A 22,153-nucleotide genomic window follows, 5' to 3' on the forward strand; every position below is an offset into this window, starting at 1 on the left:
CAGGGAACCCCCAACCCTCTATCCCCACCTCGCTTCAGTCTATGGCTACTGCCAGTCACCATCTAGCCCCCGCTCCTTGGGGCGGACTGCAGTGTACAAGCCATTGATCATTGACAAAAGGGGGGTTGGACCTGCTGCCTTTGCCGAACCCCTGGGCTGTAGCCTCTGAAACCCCAGTACCTGGTTTGGCCTTGCACAGGACCTGCGGCCTGGAGAGTTACCAGACATGAGCTCCCCAGCTCCTCTCACCTTTCCCCAGCCCTACTCTCTTGCCTGCACCCTCAGCTCCCAGGCAACTAAGTCCTTCTCCCTCTGAAGCTGGAAGGAGCGTGTCTAACTCCTGGCTCATAGTCCTTTTATCAGGGCCAGCTGTGGCCTGATTAGGGCATGGCCCAGCTGTGGCTGCTTCCCCAATCAGCCTAGGCTTGCTGCTTAGGAGTGGGGTAACTGCTCCGCTACAGGGCTCCAGAGGTGATCCCGGCAATTACAGGCCTGTAAGCCTGACTGCAAACTGGGCAAACTGGTTGAAACTATAATAAAGAACAATGTTGTCAGACATATAGGTGAACATAATTTGTTGATGAAGAGTCAACATGGTTTTAGTAAAGGGAAACCATGCCTCACCGATCCACTAGAATTCTTTGAGGGGGTCAACAAGCATGTGGACCAAGGGGATCCAGTGGATATAGTGTACTTAGATTTTCAGAAAGCCTTTGACAAGGTCCCTCACCAAAGGCTTTTATGCAAAGTAAGCTGCCACAGGATAAGAGGGAAGGTGCTCTCATGCGTTGGTAACTGGTGAAAAGATAGGAAACAAAGGGTAGGCATAAATGGTCAGTTTTCAGAATGGAGAGAGGTAAATAGTGAGGTCCCACAGGGGTCTGTTCTGGGACCAGTCCTATTCAGCATATTCATAAATGATTGGAAAAAGGGGTAAACAGTGAGGTGGCAAAATTTGCAGACGATACAAAATTACTAAAGATAGTTAAGACCCAGGCAGACCTGGGCTACAAAAGGATCTCTCAAAACTGGGTGACTGGACAACAAAATGGCAGATGACATTTAATGTTAATAAATGCAAAGTGATGCATATTGGAAAGCGTTATCCCAACCATACATATAAAAAAAATGGGGTCTAAATTAGCTGTTACCACTCAAGAAAGAGATCTTTGGGTTATTGTGGATAGTTCTCTGAAAACATCCACTCAATGTGCAGCGGCAGCCAAAAAAGCGAACAGAATGCTGGGAATAATTAAGAAAGGGATAGATAATAGGACAGAAAATATCATGTTGCCTCTATATAAATCAATGGTATGCCTACATCTTGAATACTGTGTGCAGATGTGGTCACCCATCTCAAAAAAGGTATATTGGAATTGGAAAAGGTTCAGAAAAGGGCAACAAAAATGATTAGGGGTATGGAAAGGCTTCCATATGAGGAGAGATTAATAAGACTGGGACTTTTTAGCTTGGAAAAGAGACGGTTATTGGGCTAGATGGACCTTTGGTCTGACCCAGTAGGGCCATTCTTATATGTTCTTATGTTTCACAGCTATAAAGGAGTGTAGGAATAACAATTGTCTCATAGACCTGGATGTTAGTGTCCTGCCGTAGGTCACGGTCTGTGAAAATGCGTCGGAGCCGATTCCCAAAGGAAGCACTTGCATACTGGATCCTGTGCTGGATCTCACTGCCAGTTTTTGCTTTTTGAGAAAGTTGGCTACTGAGGTAACAGAAGTCCTCAACTCTCTCCAAAGTCTGTCCCTCAGTGTTGATGTGTAGTTGGTCTTGTGCAAGGCCTGAAGCAGGCTGATGGAGCACTTTAGTCTTCTCAGTATTGAGTGAGAGTCATACGCTTTGGTAAACTTGTGCAAAAAAATCCAGTGTGGGCTGAAGATCATTCTCAGTGTGTGTGAGGATGGCACAATCATCAGCGTCCTGAAGTCAGTAATGGACGCTCTGAGGACTTTAGACTTCAAGTGGAAACATCAAAGATTAAAAAGCCTCCCATCCATTCTGTATGGAATGTCAACTCCAGTGGGGGGCGGTCTTTAACAAGGACCAAAATGACTGCAAAATAGATGGAGAACAGGGTTGGGGTAATAACGCATCCTTGCTTAACCCCAGTTTTCATGACAAAAGGATCCATCTCCAGGCCATTACAGAGAATGGTGGCAGTCGTCTGATAATGAAGAAATCTTAGGACCATAATAAATTTTGGAGGGCAGCCAAATCTGGCCAGTATCTTCCACAGTGCTTCGCGATTGATGGAGTTGAAGGCCTTTGTCAAATCGATGAAGGCCATGTACAGGTCCTGATTTTGCTTCTGAGACTTTTCCTGGATTTGGTGGGCAACAAAGATCATGTCAGTTGTCCTGTGGGATGGTCTGAAACCACACTGAGATTCTGGCAATATTTCCTCAGTAAGGGGAAGTAATCGGTTTAAAAGAATACAGGTAAGAATTTTCCCTGCTGTAGGTAGCAAGGCAATGCCACGATTATTTCCACCCTCTGACTTATCTCCTTTTTTAAAGATGGTAACAATGTTGGCATGTCTCAAGTCTTCTGGAATCTTCTCATTATACCAAATTTGAAGAAAAATGAAGCTCTCAACAGCATAGCTCTCCCATCGACATAATGCGTCTTCATCAGACATGCTAAATCAGCACCATTACATCGATGCACTGGCACTGATACAGCGCGGTAGGGAAGACAAGTCCTAACAGTTCCCTAGGGAACAGATCTAGTCCTGTTTCAAAGCACTAGGGGAATGTTAGTGCGCAGCAGCAGGTTCCACACAGATACTCAGTGTGCAGCAGGCTAGAGTGGGGTAAATTTTGCCACAAACTAAGTGTTCTTGTAGAGAAGCCTTGAGATTGGATGAGGCATCCAGGGAGGGAAACCAGGGATTGGGGCAGACAGGACAACCTAATGCAAATGTGGGAATGGGAAACAGATCACACGAGGACCCCAGAGGGAAGGGACAGCACAAAGAACAGGGGGGAAACTGGGATTTGGCTGGGGAAGCCAGAGGTGAAATCCAGGATTGGCTTGGCAAGGATAGTGAGTCTGGGGATGAGAAGCTTGAGGAGTGGAAACGGGAACTGGGTAGACAAGGAGAATAGGACTGGGACACAGAGCAAGGGATGGGGAAGAGACAGGACAGGGACAAGGGCAGTTTAGAGGGGATAGGGCAGAAGGGGTTAGGCTTGGGGGAACAGAGGAAGAAGGATCTGTGACCACTAGAACACACATCTCTCCAGAGCCTGGAATGGAACCCAATATCCCTGATTTTTGCCATTCCCCTGCTGTCAGCAAATATTTATCAAACCCTCCAACAAAATCTTCTGATTCCCCTCTAGTGCTGGTCCACAAAGAGAATGATGACCTACTAGTGCTGTCAGTTACTCCATTAGCTCAAGTGGCAGAGATTTTTGGGGCGGATCTAAAGGCTCAAAAGCTGCTGATAACCCATGTGGGTGTCAACATGATTCCACATCCGGGAACTGTTTTTAGTTTTCTGTTTTAAAAACCTAGGAAATTATGCACAAAACTTTACTTTCAAGGAACATTAAGTTTGCAAATGTTGAGCTGTAAAAATAAAGAAATGGCAGAATTAAAGAATTAAATTAAACTCTATTTTGGCCCATCTTTACATATGCATTAAGATTCAGTCTTTCATTACAAGATAACTTGCTATTTTCTCCACAGGACCCCTGCTTCATGCAGCACACAGAATTGACAGTGCTCTGAATCAGGATTGTGGAGTTAAGGATGCAGTTGTCTGTAGGACCCCTGCCTCATTTGTTGCAGAAACTGTGAAGTGTGTTGTGTGTGAGGCAGGGGATTGCAGAAAGAGAAAGGAGAGTCTCTTGTTAAGGTAGCTGAATGCTGCCCTGGGTAATTGGATTCTATCCCTGCCTCTTCCACAGAGTTCCTATGTGATGCTTGGCAAGTCACTGAAACCAAATGTTTCACAGGTGGTCATTAATTGTGTGTTCCTCATTTTATGGGTGGCCCCCTTGAGACTATGCATGTCTGATTTGCAGAAGTGCTCAGCACGTGCTGCTGTAAACTGAAGTCAGTGGGAGCTGTGCTGCACAAGCCTAAGTACTCTGAAAAAACAGTACATGGGTATCTCAAGTTGGGCACCCAAAATCAGTGGATGCTTTTGATAATTTTGGCCATAGCGTCTCTGGTTCTCTGTGCATAAAATGGAGATAATAACACTTCCCAGCCTCCCAGGTGTTGTCAGCTGTTGGCTGTGTGTGTTTTCTCTCTGTGTGTTGCACCAGCTCTGCAGAGGTAGCTGATGCAGCAGGTCTCGATCAAACTGCCCAAGAAGTCTACAGATGGGGTTCAGTGGCAAAGGCGCTTGGCCAGGTTTATTGCTGACAAAATGCAGTACCAGCTCCCCAGATCAATGTCTACAGTTACACTGGCACATCTATGCCCCTTACAATGGACTTGGCTCAGTGAGTGGCGAGACTTTCCACGCCCCCACCCGCCGAGGACAGAAAAAGACATCCCCTCTGTGACCTGTCTTTTATACTCTGATACAAACAAGTTACGTCTTGCCCCTCTGACGTGGTTAATTATCACCCTTTCCCTTGTACATTTTGGTTGGATTAAAACATCTCTATCCATCCCCCTGTCATCCTGACCTTATCTTTAGGAGGGGTCAGTGTGTCCCTGTATCATCATTGGGGAGTGTGTTTACATCATGCCCTATATCAAGGTGTTCTGGTATTACCCTTCTGGAATGTGTTCATGCACGTGCCAGTGCCTAGCACTTCTCATTAGTGTTTGTGTTTTTGCAAAAACAACCATGTTTTTGCCAGGTTCATGTTCTGGACAATGAACCTGCAAGCATAGAAGAATTAGTAGGGGAAGCAAAAGTGGATGGGACTAATGAAGGTTTCACAGGCATTCTGACATTCTGAATGTTTGAGTGCTTCACTTTGCAAACTTTAACTTTCTTTTTGATTCATAGCTGTATAGATTTTAGGGCCAGCAGGGTGCTTTAGATCTAGTCTGACCTCCTGGTTAACAAAGGCTATAGAATTTAAAGCAATTACTCCTGTACTTCATCTAACCTTGTGTTTGGCTAAAGCATATATCCAATTTTGTTGTGAATACTTCAGGAGGTGGAGAAGCTTCTGCTTCCCTTGGTAGTTTGTTCCAATGTATCATCAGTATTACTGTGAAAAATGTATGCCTTACCTCCAATAGGAATTTATCTGGCTTTAACTTCCATCCTTTGATTCTTGTTATGCCTTTCTCCACTAGATTAAAAAGGCCTTTAATATGCAGTGTTTTGTCCATGGGAAGACATGTCTAGGTCATCTTTTTGATAAACTGAACAGATTAACCTCCTTAAATCTCTCACTGCAGGGCACATTTTCAAGCCCAGAAATCATTATTGTGGATCTTCTCTGCGCCCTTTCCAATTTTTTAACATCTTTCTTACAATGTGGACACTAAAAGCAGATGCAGTATCTGTCTCCCCAGTGCTGTATACAGAGGAAAAATCACTTCCCTACTAGAGCTGGTTGGAAATTATCTGGCAAACCAGAGTTTCACTGGAAAATGCCAGTTTGTTGAACTCAACATTTATCATGAAAGTGAATCGGGTTCAACGAACTTTCTCGAAACCGCAAGCAGGGTCTGGTGAAAATGTCCATGGTTCCCTGCCAGGTTCCCTGGTGGCTCCTGTTAGTCCTGCCATGTAGATTGTCCCGGGGCTGGATACCCCAGTCTTCTAGCTCTGGGCAGACCCACCATACAGATTGCCCCAGAATTGGAGACCCTGGTCTTTCTAGGGTCTGTACCTCCAGGGCAGCCCTGCCAATGCTTTCAGGCTCTCTGTCATGGGATAGGAACCTGAAAGCCCTGGGAGCCCCAGCTCTAACCAAGGCTCAGCTCCAGGGTCTGCATCAGGAATCCTGGAAGTCCTGGGATGGGTTCTGGTGTCCCAGGGTCTGTAGTTCTGGGGCAGCCCTGCCTTGCAGAATGTCCCAGACTGAGACCGAATATTTGCCTATTTAGGCTGCCAGCTGGCCAAGGAGTATGGAAGCCCAGGGGTCCCCAGTCCAGGGCAGGCCACATGATGAACCTGCCCCAGAGCCCCAGCAGTGGCTGTGAGAAATTGACATGCTTGTCCTGATGTTAACAGTGGTGAAACTGACAAGGATGTCAATGTCACCCCACATCTGTTGGGGTTCCTGGGAGCAAATTTCATGTTGGATACACCATGGGCTGGAGTTTCCAAAACAAAATTTTAGCTGGATTTCTAATTCGCAGGGAATTTTAAAATAGTGACATTTCCTGTACACTGGAAGTCCTGCATTTTAGCCAGTTGTACTCATTGCTCCCCTATTTATACATCCAAGGATCACTGTCTCCGTTTTTGCAGCAGCATCACACTGGGAGCTCACGTTCAGTTCTTTGTCCACTATGACCACTGCATAGAACATGGGCTATATCTGTATTTCTGTGAATATTATGTGTACCTCAGTCCCTTTTACTGCTATTTTCACAGTTGCTACCAGGGTTCAAAGGGAAACCCCCGTCTGAGCTCCCCACATGTCCCAGGATGGCAGACAATGGTTTCATAGAACCCAATTACTGGTACTTAACTGACAATACAGGTGTCAGGGATTTTGAACTTTTGCATCTGGCCAAGCTGAGCACAAGCCCCCTTCCTTGGGATGGGCCCCTGAGGTGGGAAATCTTAAACTGCGAGCTTGGGAATTGTTAACAGGGAAGCCATGATGAACAGAGGGGGTGAGGCAGGGTCTGCAGGGAAGGAGACTGAAACACAGTCCCCAGAAGCAGGGGTTCCTGGGATAAGCCGAGTCAGCCCAGGTTGTGAGGGAAAAGCTGAGCTTTAGGTAAGACATAGGCCTGTAGGCCTTCACTTGCTTTATTCTTTTCTCTATGATTGCTGTGTTCCTATGGATAAATACAAAATAACACTGTCCTGGGTCTGGTACTGTTCAATATTTTCGTAAATGACTTGGGTGATGGAGTAGAGATACACGTACACAATTTGGGGATGACATGAAGCTGAGAGGGGTCACAAGCTCTTTGGAAGGCAGGGTTAAAATTCAAAATGATCTTGATAAACTGGAGAATTGGTCTGAGATCAGTAAATTGAAAATCAGTAAAGACAAGTGCAAAACATTAGACTTAGGAAGGAAAAATCAAATGCAAAAACCCTAAAATGGGGAATAACTGCAGAAAATGATCTCGAGGTTATAGTGGATCACAATCTGAAAAGTTGTGATGCTGCTGTGAAAAAGGGAAATGTCATTCGGAATTGTATTGACAAGAATGTCATATGTAAGACACAGGAGGTAATTGTCCCGCTCTACTTAGCTCTGGTGTGGCCTCAGCTGGAGTTCTGTGTCCAGTTTTGCTTATCACTGTTTAAGAAAGATAATGACAAATTGCAGAATGTCCAGAGGAGAGCAACAAACAGAGTAAGTGGTTTAGAAAACATGATTTATGAGAAAATGTTGAAAGAATTGGACATTTTCGGTATAAAGAAGAGATGACTGAGAGGTGAACTGATAACAGTCTTCAAATAACTGAAAGGTTGTTTGTCAATTTTTGTCCATATCCACCAAGGGTAGGATTAGACAATCATCTTAGATTGCAGCAAATGAGATTCAAATTAGATATTAGAAAAAACTTTCTAACTAGAGGGATAATTAAGTACTGTAACAGGGTACGTAGGGAGATTGCGTACTGCCCATCATTGGTGACTTTGCAGAACAAGTTAGACAAACATCTATTGGGGTAGCCTAGGTGTACTTAAACATCCCTTGGTGTGAGGAGACGGACTAGATGACCTCTTGAGGTTCCTTCCAACCCTACATTTCTATTATTCTATGGTTTTATCAGCTATTCAGGCCTGCTGATGTAAAAAAATGTTGATCCCTGATAAATGCCATTTAACATGCTCCTTAGGTACCAATAGATTGGAGAGAGATTCATCCTCTTCACAGGATATGAATAGACATCCTGCTGCTGTCCAAAACCAGAAATGTGTATTGAACACCTCTGCCTTTTCTACCTCATTATTAACAATTTCACCATCTCCATTTCTAATGGGCCTATAGCATTGTTAGGATTTGTTTGTTTGTTTGCTTCTAATATACTTAAAAAACTCCTTATTTTTCATAGTCCTCCCAGTCACAGATTTTATCCTGATCTCTTTAGCTTCCCTTATCAGTTTTCTTCATATAATAACTTTTAATGCATATTGATTTGCTCAAATTCCCACTATTTCCATTTTTTAATATATTGCCTTTTTATTTCTATTGCTGCCTTCACTTTGCCACTGACCCAGTATGAGCTTATAGGCAAATTTTATACCAGTGGAGCACCCCAACTCCCAAATGCCCTTTATAATTTTCAGCCTCCATTGTCTTTCTAGGACACATTAAACCCCAGCTGGTTGGAGGAGATGGTGCCTGCTCAGGACGTGTGGAGATAAAACGTGGAAACACGTGGAAAACAGTCTGTAATGCACACTTTGATCACAAAGTTGCCAACGTTATCTGTAATGAACTACAGTGTGGAATAGCTGTATCTATCCCAGGAGGAGGTGACTTTGGAGAAGGACAAGGCGAGATCTTGACTGAAGAATTCCAGTGTGTGGGGAATGAGTCTCTCCTGTTCTCCTGTCCCAGGATATCACAAGTGAATCAGAGATGCTCACACATAAATGATGCCGGTGTCATATGCTCACGTAAGAATTCAGCATAATAGCTTTAAAATCCCAATGACATGTATTCTAGATTAGGGTGAAGCAATGTACTGATCTCACTGTATAGGGAGCTGGGCTTGATAGGGTTGGATCAAAACCCAAAAAAAGCCAAGATAATGAGAAAGGGATCAAGTGCCCCCTGACTTTCCTTTCTTTAACTATTTGCTATAATATATCTTAAATGCTCCCTCTCTAAACCCCTTCTCCCTTCTCCCCAGGATACACAGGGTTCCGGCTGGTGAATGGCAGCACAGAGTGCTCAGGGAGGGTGGAGATCCAGGTTCTTGGTGCCTGGGGAACCCTCTGTGACTCACGCTGGGATTTACCAGATGCCAACGTTCTCTGTCATCAGCTCAACTGTGGATTCGCTGTATTGGCTCCAGGAGAAGCGTATTTTGGGAAGGGAACTGGCTCTGTCTGGACAGACACATATCACTGTAAAGGGACTGAACCCCATTTGAGCCAATGCCCTGTTACTGCTCTGGGGGCCTCTCAGTGCTCCCATGACAATGATGCCAGTGTGGTTTGCTCAGGTAAGTGTAATGCTGGATTAAGGACACCTGCCCCTCAGTGTGTGACACTGACCCCAGAGCAGGGGAACCTCAGGGCACAGCAAGGGGAGAGGGAGCTAGATTCTAAACCACATATAAAAATAAATAATATATTACAAATAAAATAAAATTAAGTATATTATCACCAGAATAGTTACGACCAGGAAAAGCCCTGGTTTCTTCTGGAAGAGTTTCTGCAAACATGTGCTTATGCCGGGCAGTAAAGCAGGGACAGAATTTGTCCTTGGAGTTTCATAAATGTCACCAACCCACTGTCCCCATCCTTCTTCAAATCATTACTCTAGTAATTACAGGTGGAGCGGCCCCCTCTCTAGAGGTTGCTTCATACTTTCTATTATAAAATATTCTCACCACCTTCTGGAGAACCCCTCATGCCTTCACTGCTTGCAGCCGGCCTTTGCAATTCAGCAAGGGGTCAGTGCTGGGTAGGGTTACCATACGTCCGGATTTTCCCGGACATGTCCGGCTTTTTGGGCCTCAAATCCCCATCTGGGGGGAAATCCCCAAAAGCCGAACATGTCCGGGAAAATAGGGACGTGCTGGGACGGGGGCCGGGCTGGGGCCGGCGGTGCTGGGACGGGGGTGCTTGGCCGGGGGCTGGCCCGGGGGTGCAGGGCCGGGGGCTGGGCTGGGCCTGGCGGTGTGGGGCCGGGGGTGCTGGGCCGGGGGCCAGGGGTGCTGGGCCGGGCCAGGGCCGGCAGTGCTGGGCCGGGGGCCGGGGCCAGGGGTCGGGCCGGGCCCGGCGGTGTGGGGCCGGGGGCCGGCGGTGCTGGGCCGGGGGCCGGGCTGGGGCCGGGGGCCGGGGCCGGGGCCGGGGCTGGGCGCCAGGGGTGCTAAACCGGGGCCGGCGATGCTGGGCCGGGGGCCGGGCCGGGCCGGGCCGGGGCCGGCGGTGCTCGGCCGAGGGCTGGCCTGGGGGTGCGGGGCCGGGGGCCTGGGCCGGGCCCGGCGGTGTGGGGCCGGCGCCAGAGGCCGGGGGTGCTCGGCTGGGGGCTGGCCCGGTGCCGGCACCCCAGGAGCCGAGCCAGGCTGGAGACACTGGGGCCGGCCGCCGGAGGGAGCCGCTCGGTTGGGGGGGCCAGACTGGGCCGCGCCTCCTCCCCCCACCTCCCCACCCCAAGCTTACCTGCTGCCTGCTTCAGGCTTCCTGCGAATCAAATGTTTGCGGGAAGCAGGGGAGGGGGCGGAGTTGGAGCGGGGACTTTGGGGAAGGGGTGGAGTTGGGGCGGGGGCATGGGCGGGGCAGGGGGCGGGGGCGGGGCCCCGTGGAGTGTACTCTTTTTGGACACTCAAAATATGGTAACCCTAGTGCTGGGGCCAGGAACTCCCCTTACTTCAGTGAAATTCCTTCCATTTTGGCTGACTTATAAACTGCTGATCATAACTATTTCCCGTCTCTCACATGAGTTCCTGAGGATATTTTTGGTAGCATGCCACAAAGAAAGCAGCACTTTCTCCCCCACACCCTTTAAAAAAAATCACACATTTGCAGGTGAAAAAGGTTCAGAAGTGTTTTTCTTGCTTCCTGATACTTTTTTTTTCCCCCAAAATTTCTACAGTGGGGAAAAACAGGAAAAAATAAAACGGGAGAGGAGGCAGGAGAATCTTAAACTGTCAAACTGAAATGGAAGTTGAAATGAAACAACATTTTAGTTAGAATCTAAACAATAATTCTCATTCCATTTTCAAAGGTCAAAATCTAGAGAAAAACTGAAATATTGCATTTGAAATACTTCACAGGAAAAAATTTGGGAGTTTCAACCAGCTCTAATATTTACGTCACATACAAAAAAAAAAGGATAATCTTATTTAGTCAAAGTCAAATACTCCAAATTTAGGAAATACCATCAGTTTGTTTGTTATCCTTTCTAATCCTCCCTGCCCCCTTTTGCATACACATTATGATACAGTCTAATTGGATGCTTCCAAACTATTTGTTTCACTCAGCTCCTGCATCATTCACCGCACTGGGTGGATGTTTCCCATGGTAACATTTCCATAAGTGATCAGTGATTTAGGGACTTACTTTTGAAAATGGAAGTCAACTTAGGAGCCCCACTACCATGGAGCCCCACTACCATTCAGCAGCTCTTTGCTCAAGTCCCATTTTGAAAAGGGAGTTAGGCTCCTGGTCATTTAGGCGCTTTTGAAAGTTTTACCTCTTGTGATTAAAGCCAAAGTTTCCACTAAGTTGGGGTGGTGGGGCACTAACCTGAGACCCCCAGGACCTGATTCTTCAGAGCACTCACCATTTCTGTAGCACTTGATGTGTTCAAAGTTCTGTCCAGACATTAGTTGATCCTCACAAAGCTCCTGGGCAGTAGGTGGGATTATTATCCCCTCCATTTTACAGATGGTGAAAGTGAGGATATGTGAGGCCTTGCTCAGGTCACTCAGAACTGTCAGACACGGTTACTGCTCTGCCTCAGCAAATGAGAGCTTTGCTGCTGCTCAGCTATTGTCAGCTCCCTGCCACACCAGCTCGCCTGCCCGGCTAGCAACGCCTCAGGATTCTGCCAGTCCAAACCTCGCCTTACCGGGACCCATCAGTGAACCCCAGTGCCCGAATTCCCCAGAGCCGTCATTCGGCCGCGGTCAGTCACTCTCATTGAGTACTCACAGAAGTTATCAAGTGCGCTGCCTCCAAAGAGACACCAGCCTGCTAGTTTGGCTCAGGATTTTACTCTTCAGTTTTATACAGTGCACTGGGATGGTTTTGTAATAAAACTAGAGTGAGTCTATTAACAAAGAACAGATATTTAAGGAAGAATAATTAACAGTGCAAGACACAAGTATAGTTACAAGTAAAAGAAAACAAAACACGCTTTCTAGTGACTAAAACTTAACTCCAGCAAGTTACAGTCTCTGTCTAAGCAGATTTCTCCCCTAGAGTCAGTTCCAGCTACTCTTGGGTTCCAGGCCAAGAGGATCCACTTTCCATGACCTCAAAGGGCGCTGCTCCTCCTCTGTCCCTGAGGCGATGGATCACAAAATGGATTTTTGCCTCTGCTCATATCTTCCCAAAGTTCATTCACCCTGTTTGAAGAGGCAGGAAGGCTTCCTGGAGGTGCAGCCTCCATCCCCCATCAAGATTGTTAAGGGCTTATCATCCCCCACTTGTTTGCCTGATGGCTTTGTTTACCTTACATGTAAATGGGGGTTTCTTTGCTTTGCTTTCAACTTAATTAATTTACAATGGAGACACAGTCAAGCCCGTGAAACAACAGCCCTTTGTTTAGGACAGCTGGGCTTAGGCACACATCTATCATTCTTTAAACCTCACCTGTTCATGCACCACACAACAATATTAAAGACCAGCATGATAGCAGTTTGCATGACAACTTACACAACACGTTTTAGATGCAGATTTCAACACCAGTAAGTTGAGGTAATGAGCGTGTCAGGCCAGAAGAGAGTTGTGGTATGGAGTGCACTCTGAGGGTTGGCACTGGGGAACTCCCTGGGCCACAGGTACATCTACACTCCGTGCTGGGCATGTAATTCCCAGCTCAAGGGGACTGGCAGGATAAAAATAGAGTGTAGCTGCGAGCTCAGCATCTTCCATGATATGCTAACAAATCCCTCTGCCCAGCTGGGTGTTACAATCCTTATAGCACCCTGCACTTAGAGATTCAAAAAACAAAACAAAACAAAAAACAAAAAAGCTTCTGCAGAGGTTACTCCTTTTAACCCTGTGATACACAATCACTGTGTTAATACCCTCTGAGTTAGAAACCTTCCATAATTTCTTGCATAGTATAGATTATTTCTAGTGTATAACAGGGAGTGTTATTCAGTGTGTTTCTCATCTCTCCTGAGCCCAGGTCGCTCTGAATCACTCAGACTGCTGAATGGAGAGAGCCGGTGCGACGGGAGAGTTGAGATTTCCCTCCGTGGTGTGTGGGGCAGAGTGCTGGATGACCAGTGGGACATGGATGATGCCAGCGTGGTGTGCAGGGAGCTCCAGTGCGGAGTCGCTGAGAAAGCTTATAACCCCGCTAAGTCTGAGCGAGGAACGGGCCCCGTGGGACTGAGAAGTGTCCAGTGTGCAGGAAACGAGACTAATCTGACGCTCTGCATCACCTCCATGTCTCAGGCAGAGCAGGCAGGAATTGCTGATGATGTTGGCGTCGTTTGCTCAGGTGACTTACTATGAAATCTTGCAAACATCCTGTCCTTGTTCAAGGGGAACATGACCTGTCCTAGGGCTTGTAAACATCTCACCTTGTGCTGTGATCTCATCAGACCTTGAAAATATGTGGATCTGAGGGTCAAACTCTGTTGTAAAAATATAGTATTATGTACAGAGAAAAGCACAGCCACCAGATAGGTTAATGCATTGCAGCAACCTCTTTGTCTGTCTTGCATTTTCAGATGTAAAACTGTTTCCTTATTATGGAAATTTTCACAAACTTCTTTTTATTTTCATTGAACATTGTCATGGTTACAGGGTTAGCTGCACCTTTCTCCCCTTTCTGGTGTCTCTATGTGCACCCACATCAGGTCTTGGCCCACTTGCCCTGGCCTGTCTTGGGGTGGAATCTTGAGATTCTTCCTCCGTCAGGCCTGGCCTGGTTACACTACCCTGTGCAAACCAACCGCTCAGCACCCTGCAGGTCTGACTGGGTTTCAGGCACCAGCATTTCTTCCCCTGGGAAACTTATGTCCTGTGATAGTGACCTACAGCGTACTCAGAACAAAGCACTTTAATCAGCAGCTGGAACAATGCTTTAGAGCAAAAGGGGTTTAAAAAAACAAACCCCCCACACTTGTGTTGCAGCTCATCTAATCGCTGCTTCACTGCAAATTAAGTGAGCTGGGCTTCCCTGGGGAGTAACAGGAAAAGAACAGAATGAGCCTGTGTTCTTGTAAGAACCAAGGTGCTCATGAGACCCAGCTGGGCTCAGTTTGTCTGCCCCACTCTGCTCCCCTTTCTCTGTGAAGTTGCTTTTTCTGGAAGTCCCCACCTGCCCTGTGTGTGTCTGGGCTCAATTACCATATTGCTCAGTGGTCTGTGTTACAGGCCAGGTGAAATCTTCCTCCTGCCTCAGACTAGTTTTCCCAGTTGGCCAGCCAGGCCATCTAGGAGAACATCCCCATGATGATTGCTCCACTGTCCCGCAGTCAGCTCCATCCAGCTTTAATGGCTTCACTGGGCTTGTGACTATATCGACCTGTGGGACAGAGCTGCCTGTTCCCTCTGACACTGTGACACCATCTTAAAAGTCAAATTAGTAGGTCACATTCAGGGTACACAGCAGTAACCTCTACCCTGCCCCCACATTCACCACAAAAACAATCAGATGGGTTTTTGCTGGGGGTTGTTTTTTTTTTTTTTTTGAAAGAATAATGGAAAAATCTGGCAATGAAAAATATTGATATCTATCCTAACATTTGTTGGGCAGAAGAGATAATTTTCTGAACAGGTCAGTAAATACGTAAATACACTGGCTTCTTATCTTAAATTCTTCAATAATGGGGCATCCAGAATCAAAAAAGAAAAGAGGGGGAGGCAATGTGTCCTATTTCACAGAGCACTGGAACAGGACTCAGGAGACTTGGGGTTTCCTCCCAGCTCTGCCACTGGCCTGCTGGTGACCTCAAGCAGGTCAGTCACCTCTCTGTGCCTCAGTTTCCCCATCTGTAACATGTGGATAATGACACTGACCTCCTTTGTAGAGTGCTTTGAGATCTATCAATGAACTGTGCTATATCAGAATTAGATTCTATTATTATTAACAGGAAAAGGAAGTCATACATAACCCTATTTCTCTTGGTGATTAAGTAAAACTTTTTGTTATAATGTGGTATTGTTATGTCCTAATCTTAATAGTACATCTTTTTTCTTCACTGAAAAGAAAAAGGAATTGAGGATTATATGATAATATTTTTATTGCTACTGATTGTACATCACTATTGTAACAGATTGCTAAAGACACAAAAACTACCTCTAGAAATTGTTTTAAGTACATGAGAAGCAGGAAACCTGCCATACAGACCATGGGGCCACTAAATAACAAATGTGACAAAGGTGTTAAAGGAGCACTCAAGGAAGACAAGGCCATTGCAAGAAGCTCAATTAATTCTTTGCATAAATCTTCACTGCAGAAGATGTGGGGGAGATCCCCACATCAGAGCTATCCTTTTCGGGTGACAAATCTGATGTACAGTCCAAATTGATGTGTAATAAGATGATATTTTAGACAAATTGATAAACTAAACAGTAATAAGTCACCAGGACCAGATGGTTTTCGCACAAGAGTCCGGAAGGAACTCAAATATGAAATTGCAGAACTTCTAACTGTTGTATGTAACCTATCACTGAAATCACCTTCTGTATCAGATGACAGGAAGGTAACTAATGTAAGGCTGATTTTTTAAAAGGGCTCCGGAGCAGTTCCTGGCAATTACCATCAGCACCAGGCAAACTGGTAGAAACTACAGTAAAGAACCAAATTATCAGACACCGAGATAAGCATGATTTGATGGGGAAGAGTCAACAAGGCTTTTGTAAAGGGAAGTCATGCCTCTCCAGTCTCTGAGGAAGTAAACAAGCATATGTATAAGGGTGATCCAGCTGATACAGCGTACTTGGGTTTTCAGAAAACCTTTGACAGGGTCCCTCACTGAGGTTCGTAGGGAAGTTAAATAGCCTTGGGATACGAGGGAAGGTCCTCTCATGGATCAGTAACTGGTTGAAATATTGGAAACAAAGGGTAGGAATAAATGGTCACTTTTCACAATGGAGAGACATGAACAGCAGGTCACCACAAGGATTTGTACTGGTACCTGTGCTGTTCAACATATTAATAAATGATCTGGAGAAGGGGGTGAACAGTAAAATGGCAAAGCTTGTAGATGATAGTTCAGTCCAAAGCAGGCTACGAGGAGTTACAAAGGGATCTCACAATACTGCGTGACTGGCCAACAAAATGGCAGGTGAAGTTCATTGTTGATAAGTGCAAACCAATGCACATTGGAAAAAAATAATCCCAACGACACATATACCACGATGGCTTCTAAATTAGCCGTTACCACCAAAGAAAGAGATCTTGGAGTCACTGTGGATAATTCTTTGAAAACTGCTGAAAATTGAGAAATGATCAAAAAGGCTAATGGTATATTAGGAACTATTACGAAAGGGAAAGAAAATTAGACAGAAACTATCACAATAAATCCATGGTCCACCCATACCTTGAATACTATGTCCAGTTCTTGTTGCCCCATCCATAGAAATGATATAGTGGAACTGGAAAAGGTACTGAGAAGGGCAACAAGGATGTTGAAGGGTACAGAATGGCTTCTGTCAAAGGAGAGACTAAAAAGATTAGGGCTGTTTAGCTAAGAAAAGAAACACATTGGGGTGGTATGATAGAGGTCTATAAAATAATGAATGGTGTGGAAAAAGTGAGTAGAGAAATGTTATTTACCCATTCACACAGTACAAAACCGAGGAATCACCTGATTACATTAATAGGCAGCAGGTTTAATACAAACAAGAGGAAGAACTTTTTCACACAACACACAGCTAACCTGTGGAACTCATTGCCATGGGATGTTGTGATGGACAAAAGTATAACTAGGTTCAAAACAGAACTGGATAAGTTCCTGGAGGATAGGTCCATCTATGGCTATTAGCTTAGATGATCAGAGTACGGCTCTGGTACAGGCCACTTTTGCAGACAGAATTCTGGTCTGACCCAGGCTGGCAGCTCTTATGTTCATATGGTTCTTGTCTTGGGAAGGTAAATAAACAATGTCTTTCTTCAAATAACAGATTTTTTAATAAACACCTGTATCATGCACTGTACTGTTACTGCACTGAAATCATTGTTCATGCACATTCCAGTTCCAGGGTAACTATGGCACAGTAAGGGCCCATTCCTGCTCCCATTAGGGCAGGGAGAGCTTTGCTATTGACTTCAGCAGCATTAGAATAGAGCCCTAAGTCTATTAGACTTTACCGTAGGTACATGTATCCACCTGCCTTTCTTCCTTTATTTGGAAAATAAATGGGTCCCAAGTCTAATTTTCTCCAAGCCTCTGGAACCTCCCAAGTCTGTAACAATTTAAAAGAAAATTGGAATTTCTGATAAATTTGTTAGTTAATATGATATTTCTTGTGAATCCTTAGAAGACCTGTTTGAAAATGTTCAAGTTTTCCAAGTAGGAGCTGATTCTGCAAAGCTTTAGCTTCACTAGTAGTTCTTACTTTCAAGAGCTGTCCCATAAGGATGACTCGGATGACTAAAGGTTCAGGATTAGGTCGTGTCCCTTTAAATGTTTTTTATCAGAAGTTTCATCACAAAGTCCTCAGCATTTCCTAATTCTACTGACTTCTTCTCTTTATGTTTCTTGTTAAAGACACAAATTTTTCAGTATCTCAGACATTGTAGCATCGTCATTGATTTGCACGGAAGCTGTTTAGTTATCATTCTATTGCACATTAACAGCTGGGATCTATCCCTGCAGGGAGCAGGAGGATCAGACTGGTGAATGGGGCAGGTCGCTGTGCCGGGAGAGTGGAGATTTATTACAATGGCAGCTGGGGGACAGTCTGTGATGATTCCTGGGACCTGCCAGACTCCAATGTCGTTTGCAAACAACTGGGATGTGGACATGCCATCAATGCAACTGTCTCTGCTCATTATGGTCAAGGAACAGGGCAGATCTGGCTGGATGATGTGAACTGCTCTGGGAATGAATCCGATATCTGGGCGTGTCCTTCCAGAGGCTGGGGCCAGCACAACTGCAGACACAAAGAGGACGCGGGAGTTCTCTGCTCAGGTCTGTTCTGTGAATGCTCTTGTGAGCCATGTTACCAGGGGATTTAATGGAGCGGGCAGATGTTTAAGGAGGTCACTGAGAATGATACTTTCCCTGACTGTCTCTGCCTCCCTTTCCCTTGAGTAACTACCTACCAGGGTCACCATTAGAAACTCCTCAGCTCCCACCTAGAGATATTAGAGATATTGCAAGATTTCCCTAGTGTTAGAATGCTGCGTCTCAGGTATCTAAAGGAGACTGTATCATGGAAAGCAGTGACTGAAAAGGATGTAGGGTCCTAGTGTAGAAATAACTGAACATGAGCTCCCAGTGCTGTGTGTGGCAAAACGGGCTAATGCAAACCTTGGATGTATAAACAGGGGAGTAGTGAGTAGGAATCGGGACTAATTTTTACTCTTGTGTATGGCACTGGTGAGACAGATACTGGAATACTGTGTCCAATTCTGATGTCCACAAAAATTGGAGAGGAAGCAGAGAAGAGCCACAAAAGTGATCTGAAGGCTTGAATAAAAGCCTTACGGTGAGAAATTTAAGATGCTGAATCTGTTTAGCTTATCAAAACGATCAAGAGGTGACTTGATTACAGTGCATAAGTTCCGTCACAAGGAGAACATACACTTACTAAAGAGCTCTTTAATCTAATGGAGGAAGGCAGAACAAGAGTCGATGGCTGGAAGCTGAAACCAGACAAATTCACATCAGAAATAAGGCCCAGGTTTTTAACAGGGAGGGTGATTAACCATCAGAACAAACTACCAGGGAAATGGTGCATTCTGCATCTCTTGAAGTCTTCCTGTCTAGACCGGATGCCTTTCTGGAAGCGATGCTTACATCATACTCAAGTTATTAGGCTCTATGAGCTGTTTTACAGAAGGTCAAACTATTTGCTCTCATGATCCCTGTTGCGCTGTCTGGAGTGGCTCACAGCACTGAGTGCCCACCTCAGCGCAGATGGTGAGAAACAAGGCAAACTGGTGGTGTGTCTATAAGTAGATTTCACCAAGACACACCACATGTGTCTGACGAAGTGGGCATTCACCCACGAAAGCTTATGCTCCAATACGGCTGTTAGTCTATAAGGTGACTCTTTGTCGCTTTTCACCACGACAGTAACAGATGTGAAGTTCTGGACCAATGTTCTCTCTAATTTTTTACATCCATGTGCGGAATGGATTTTGTTATGTGCACCAGTATAGAGGTGATGCGTGTTGGGTTTGGGGCCGAGGGGTTTGGAGTGTGGGAGGCGGCTCAGGGCTGGGGCAGAGATTTGGGAATATGCGGGGGATGAGAGCTCTGGCTAGGGGTGTGGGCTATCGGGTGGGGCCGTGGATGGGGTGGGGCCATGGGGGTGTGGGCTATGGGGTGCAGGCTGCCGTGGAGCTGCAGCGGGAAGATACCTCCCCCAAGCCCTCTCTTGCTGCAGCAGCCCTGGGCCAGGGGAGAGGCACCTCTCCCCACTGTGGCAGCTCTGGTGCTGGGGAAGAGGTGCCTCTCCAGTCCAGGCCCCTGTGGCTGTGCGCCTATGTGGCCTTTGATAGCCTGCTGTGCGTACACATGGCTGCGCAGCTTAGGGGGAACTTAGTCCTGTATCACTGTATTTATCTTACTATGGAGCCACAGACAGTCCCTTTAGACTCTCCAGTCTATGCTGTCACCCAGACAAACTGGACTTAATGATAATTGGTCACTTACACTTACACCAAAAATCACACCACATTCAGGTTTCTTCCTGTCCCAAGAGACCAGTCACTTACTCAGATCAGTTGGTACCCTGGATCTTATAACAAAGACAATGCCTGTAGCCAATCCTGTAACAAACTATATAAAGGTTTATTAACTAGGAAAAAGAATTAAAAGGGTTATTCAAACAGTTAAAGCAAGCAAACATCTACACACAAATGAGTTACCATTTACATCCTAGGAGTGACAGAGTTGTAGTGATCTTTCAATTCCAAATGTCCTTCAGTGCTGACCCAGAGGTAACCCCTTGGGGTCTCTGGCTTCAGTTTGGGGTCTCTAGCCCTGTCACAGTTCAAACGGCCAAAAAGATGAACAATCATCATATCTGCTATTTTTATTTTCCCATTCCATCCTTCAAAGGGATGGGATGAGGCCTTCTGCATGTACTACATGCAGGGGATGGATGCGGGGGATCATTCCCGTGCCTGAGTTCACAAGTTCAGAGCAAAAATGTTCAGTTATAAAGCAAAACTTACATATTTTCTTGTAGCATGGACCACAGCCATTACAAGGGGAGACTGCAGCGGGTCATACTGAAAGGTGAACTGTCAGGTTGGAGGGGGGTTACCAGTGGAGTTCCTCAAGGTTCGGTTTTGGGTCCGATTTTATTTAATCTATTTATTACTGACCTTGGAACCAAATGTAAGAGTGGGCTGATAAAGTTTGCGGATGACACAAAGTTGGGAGGTATTGCCAATTCGGAAAAGGATCGAGATATCCTGCAGGGAGATTTGGATGACCTTGTAAACTGGAGTAATAGTAATAGGATGAAATTTAATAGTGAGAAGTGTAAGGTGATGCATTTAGGGATGACTAACAAGAATTTTAGTTATAAGTTGGGGATGCATTGGTTAGAAGTAACGGAAGAGGAGAAGGACCTCGGAGTCCTGGTTGACCGCAGGATGACTATGAGTCGGCAATGTGACGTGGCCGTGAAAAAAGCTAATGCGGTCTTGGGATGCATTAGGCGAGGTATTTCTAGTAGGGATAAGGAGGTGCTGGTTCCGTTGTACAAGGCACTGGTAAGACCACATTTGGAGTACTGCGTGCAGTTCTGGTCTCCCATGTTTAAAAAGGATGAACTCAAACTGGAACGGGTACAGAGAAGGGCCACTAGGATGATCCGAGGAATGGAAAACCTGTTGTATGAAAGGAGACTCGAGGAGCTCGGTTTGATTACCTTAACCAAAAGAAGGCTGAGGGGGGATATGATTGCTCTCTTTAAGTATATCAGAGGGATAAATACCAGGGAGGGAGAGGAATTATTTCAGCTCAGTACTAATGTGGACACGAGAACAAATGGATATAAACTGGATATAAACTGGCCGTCGGGAAGTTTAGGCTTGAAATTAGACGAAGGTTTCTAACCATCAGAGGGGTGAAGTTCTGGAACAGCCTTCCGAGGGAAACAGTGGGGGCGAAAGACCTCTCTGGTTTTAAGATTAAGCTTGATAAGTTTATGGGGGGGATGGTTTGATGGGATAACGTGATTTTAGTCAATAGGTCAATAACGTGCCATCGCTGGTAATTAGTAACAGTGGTCAATGATGGGATATTAAAAGTTACTACAGTGAACTTTTTCCGGAGGGTCTGGCTGGAGAATCTAGCCCACATGCTCGGGGTTAAGCTGATTGCCATATTTGGGGTCAGGAAGGAATTTTCCTCCAGGATAGATTGGCAGAGGCCCTGGAGGTTTTTCGCCTTCCTCCGCAGCATGGGGCAGGGGTCGCTGGCTGGAGGATTTTCTGTGACTTGAAGTCTTTAAATCACGATTTGAAGACATCAACATCTGAGTCAAGAGAGAGAATTATTCCAGGAGTGGGTGGGCCAGCTTTTGTGGCCTGCATCATGCGGGAGGTCAGACTAGATGATCATAATGGTCTCTTCTGACCTTAAAGTCTATGAGTCTATGAGTAAGTGAGATTAATGCCTGCTGCAACTAACCACCATTTCATAGAGTCTAAACACTAAGTACATTCTTACAAGACTAATACCTATTTTGAGCAAAATAACATACAGGTGACCTGGCCTGGTCTATGAGATTGTAGGTTCTCAGCTGCAGCCTGAGCAAGAGCTGGCATCTGGCCTGCCAGTGTCACAATCCTTCCCGGCCTTTATCTATTACAATCTGAATGTAGCTGCTGGTAAATGGTGGCCTTCCAGAGATGCCCATTGTATTTCTAGGGGGCATGTAGTGTGTAAAAGAGTCTCTCATTCTTGGAGTGGTTCTCTAGCAGTAGCTCCTGCAGAATGATGAACAGGATCATTAGCAATCACT

At 45.7% G+C, this 22,153-nt stretch overlaps 1 protein-coding gene across 1 annotated transcript in view; it reads left to right on the plus strand.

The window, feature by feature from the left end:
* The window catches only part of LOC135977475 (deleted in malignant brain tumors 1 protein-like), an 82,401-nt gene that overhangs the window by 11,230 nt on the left and 49,018 nt on the right, over positions 1-22,153 (plus strand). Inside the window, exons 3-6 of the mRNA XM_065578731.1 lie at positions 8,444-8,758; positions 9,004-9,309; positions 13,173-13,490; positions 17,821-18,135. Coding sequence (XP_065434803.1) covers positions 8,444-8,758; positions 9,004-9,309; positions 13,173-13,490; positions 17,821-18,135 — 1,254 coding nt within the window. The remainder of the gene's footprint in view (positions 1-8,443; positions 8,759-9,003; positions 9,310-13,172; positions 13,491-17,820; positions 18,136-22,153) is intronic.

This window comes from Chrysemys picta, unplaced genomic scaffold (assembly GCF_011386835.1).
Source record: "Chrysemys picta bellii isolate R12L10 unplaced genomic scaffold, ASM1138683v2 scaf1, whole genome shotgun sequence".
Taxonomy (NCBI): domain Eukaryota; kingdom Metazoa; phylum Chordata; order Testudines; family Emydidae; genus Chrysemys; species Chrysemys picta.